The sequence below is a fragment of the Phalaenopsis equestris genome, unplaced genomic scaffold (genome assembly GCF_001263595.1).
Source record: "Phalaenopsis equestris unplaced genomic scaffold, ASM126359v1 Scaffold000180, whole genome shotgun sequence".
NCBI classification, from domain to species: domain Eukaryota; kingdom Viridiplantae; phylum Streptophyta; class Magnoliopsida; order Asparagales; family Orchidaceae; genus Phalaenopsis; species Phalaenopsis equestris.
The window spans coordinates 1,021-4,242 of NW_018164622.1; the positions used below are offsets into that span (position 1 = coordinate 1,021).

At 35.9% G+C, this 3,222-nt stretch overlaps 1 protein-coding gene across 1 annotated transcript; it reads left to right on the top strand.

The window, feature by feature from the left end:
- Window positions 1-110: 110 nt before the first annotated feature.
- Window positions 111-3,218, top strand: LOC110022305 (IQ domain-containing protein IQM1-like). Its single transcript, XM_020721177.1, has 10 exons — window positions 111-309; window positions 669-1,181; window positions 1,267-1,381; window positions 1,476-1,541; window positions 1,756-1,844; window positions 1,933-2,020; window positions 2,114-2,251; window positions 2,352-2,444; window positions 2,532-2,633; window positions 2,718-3,218. Exons 2-10 carry the CDS (start codon window positions 835-837, stop codon window positions 3,216-3,218), a joined length of 1,539 nt encoding a protein of 512 aa, XP_020576836.1. The 5' UTR covers window positions 111-309; window positions 669-834.
- Window positions 3,219-3,222: the final 4 nt, after the last annotated feature.

Below are 3,222 nucleotides of genomic sequence, written 5' to 3' on the forward strand. Positions count from 1 at the left end.
TTTTTTTTTTTCATTATTTTCATTGCAAATTTACAGCATCAATGACGACAACGTTCTACTTTCTTTACCCGGAAGGCTTCAACTGTGTTCATGCTCGTGGTTGGAAACCTAAAAAGACTTTCTTTTCTCCTCGCGTTTTTTGTTTCTTTCAAAATTCTTCAGAATTGAAAAGTCTACCTGCCCTTCATGGTATTTATAGTGAAAGGTGCAATCTTTCTGAGTGCATTAAACTTCAGAGTGTGTCTGCAAGCTAAGCATTGTCCTCTTCCTCATCCTCCGAAGATTGGATTTTGCAGAAGTACGTGTAAGGTACGCAGAAAAGATCCGACTTTTTTGGCCCTTGCTCCTTATTCTTCTTCTTGAAAAAGCTTTCTTTCTAGGTTTGGGGTTAGGTTTTCCATTTTATGGGTTCTGCTAGTTTGTTGTTTGGTTTGCTCCATTGCTAGTTTTGTATAAAGCTTTTATGTATGGGAAGAAGGAACATTAATGACGAGCGGCCTTCAAAAGTTCGCATTTTGATTGGATGAACATGCGACTAGTTTATGTTCTGTTAACTGATCTCTTGATGACTAAATTTTTTATAAAATAAATATTTTTCATTAGGAGCTGTTTTACAATGATCATCAGCATAAATTAAATGAAATTTTTTATTCAATTCTCTCCTGCAGGAAGCTCACTTTACTGCTACCTCACAAATCAATACATGGCTATTCTTCTTCCGTTCTTACAGAACATTGTTTGATTTTTTCACAAATTAATCGTTGTTTTCGGAAAAAAACAAAATCAAATCTTCCGTGCTCAAATTGTCTACTTGATTGGGAAAAAAACGCCAGGATGACAGTCAGTTCACCGAAGTGTAAAAAAGGCAAATTTGAAATTAAGCTGCTGCCCATTTGTTCCAGCAAGGTTGTTTCTGAAAATTTATTAGGCTTGATCACTTCGGTGCTGCAAAATGATTATCAAAAAACCGAAATTTCATGGAAAAACTTGAACTTGGGTGATAATATGTTAAAATCAACTCATGTTGATGCTGCAAGAGATCATATAAGACTTCCTGAGTCAGTTTCCCCTCATCCAATTCGCAAGATGCACTCTGCAGCTGTGAAGTTACAGAAGGTGTACAAAAGTTACAGGACTCGAAGAAATTTGGCAGATTGTGCTGTTGTCGTTGAGGAATTGTGGTTTGTTCTTAAGCTCAAAATACAAACATTAACTATCTTGTTTTGGCCTTAAGCATTAAGTAACCATAAAAATTTATTTTCAAAGGTGGAAGGCATTGGATTTTGCATCTCTTAAGCACAGTTCAATATCGTTCTTCAAAGATGACAAGCCCGAAACGGCAGTTTCGCGGTGGGCGAGAGCTCGGACGAGAGCTGCTAAAGTAAGTTTTTTGATATAATTCTCTTTGAGTTATGTATAAACTGGTTCTCTTACTATAGTTTTAATGAAATTGTTCTATCTTTTAATTCTTACAGGTTGGTAAGGGGTTGTCTAAGTGTAATAAAGCTCAAAAACTAGCACTACAACACTGGCTTGAAGCTGTAAGTTCTGATTACCAGAACAAAAATTTATATCTGTTGTATAATGAGAATTATAAGTATTTCATGTTGTGGTGAATTCTATAATTTTGAAAAATAATATGTTTTCAGCTTAAGGCTTATATTCTAGGAGGAAGATCTGATTTAGTAAATTACAGAAATTTCATATTAATTGCAGCCAGCTTAATTTTTCCTTACTTTTTACTATAATGTGCAGATTGATCCACGCCATAGATATGGGCATAATTTGCATCTTTATTATGATGTCTGGTTTGAAAGTGAGAGCACACAGCCATTTTTCTATTGGTAAGATTCTGTTGCTAAGGCATTTATAGTCTTTTGAAAAAATGAAACTTTTTTAAATATCCATCTCATTATTTAACCATCAATGAAGGCTTGACATTGGATATGGTAAAGAAGTTAATCTTGAGAAATGCCCAAGAAGCACCCTTCAGCAGCAGTGCATCAAATATCTCGGGCCGGTATGTTATTATTATTACTGTAAATTTTACTTTAATTCAGAAATTGAAAATTAAATTTTGATGTGAGTTAAGATTGCTTATTTGGTAATGCAGAGAGAGAGGGAGGCATATGAAGTTATAATTAGTGATGGAAAACTTGTCTACAAACATGCCAATTCACCCGTGCACACTTCTGATGTTGCTAAATGGATTTTTGTTTTGAGCACCAACAGAGCTTTCTATGTGGGTGAGGTGAATCCTGAATTCTTGTTATAACGTTTATATTAACCATTATAATTGCATAAATGTCCTGATATTTATCATCCTGGTCTCTTATTTGTAATATAAACAGAAGAAAAAGGGTACATTTCAGCACTCAAGTTTCTTATCCGGAGCAGCTATAACAGCTGCAGGAAGACTGGTTGTCAAAGATGGGTTTTTGAAGGTATAAATAAATAACAACTAATTTCAACTATTAATGAGTCTTAATTATATTGATATTTATATTAATAATTATTACCTAATTGTGAAGGCAATCTGGCCGTACAGTGGCCATTACCTCCCAACAGAAGAAAATTTCAAAGAGTTCATCAATTACTTGCAGGATAACAATGTTGATCTCACCAATGTTGTGGTGAGCAAAAATTCAATTCATTTAAGGACTGTTTGCTCTTCTTTATATATCTTTCTAATCCTCTTTCTATCAACATTAACGCAGAGATATTCAGTCGATGAGGACGAACATTCCTCTTCGCTTAAGAAATCAAAGAGCGAGGAGGCATTGGAAGCAACACTCGAAGAAGATTCAGAGAAAAAGAATCGAAATTTGACCGAGTCTGATGAACTGAGTGATGCTGAGGACACAGAAGAAGATAAAGAGACTCAGAAGAATGAATTTAAGATGGAAAATGATGCCGGAAAGGTTTCTTCGATTGAGTTTACTAAACCCATTTCACAGAAATGGACGACGGGTCTCGGCCCACGCATCAGTTGCATGCGGGATTATCCATCGGATCTCCAATTTCAGGCACTTGAGAAGGTTAATCTTTCACCAAAGTTGGCTATTTCTCCGAGTTGGGGTAAGGATCCTATCCCCTCTCCCAGGCCAAGGCCTAGTGTGAGAATTTCTCCTAAGCTGGCGTTAATGGGAGTTCCAAGTCCTAAAAGTAGGCTGGTGCGCTTCCAAAACCAGAGAGGAGAGAATTTGAATTCATTTTAAGTAC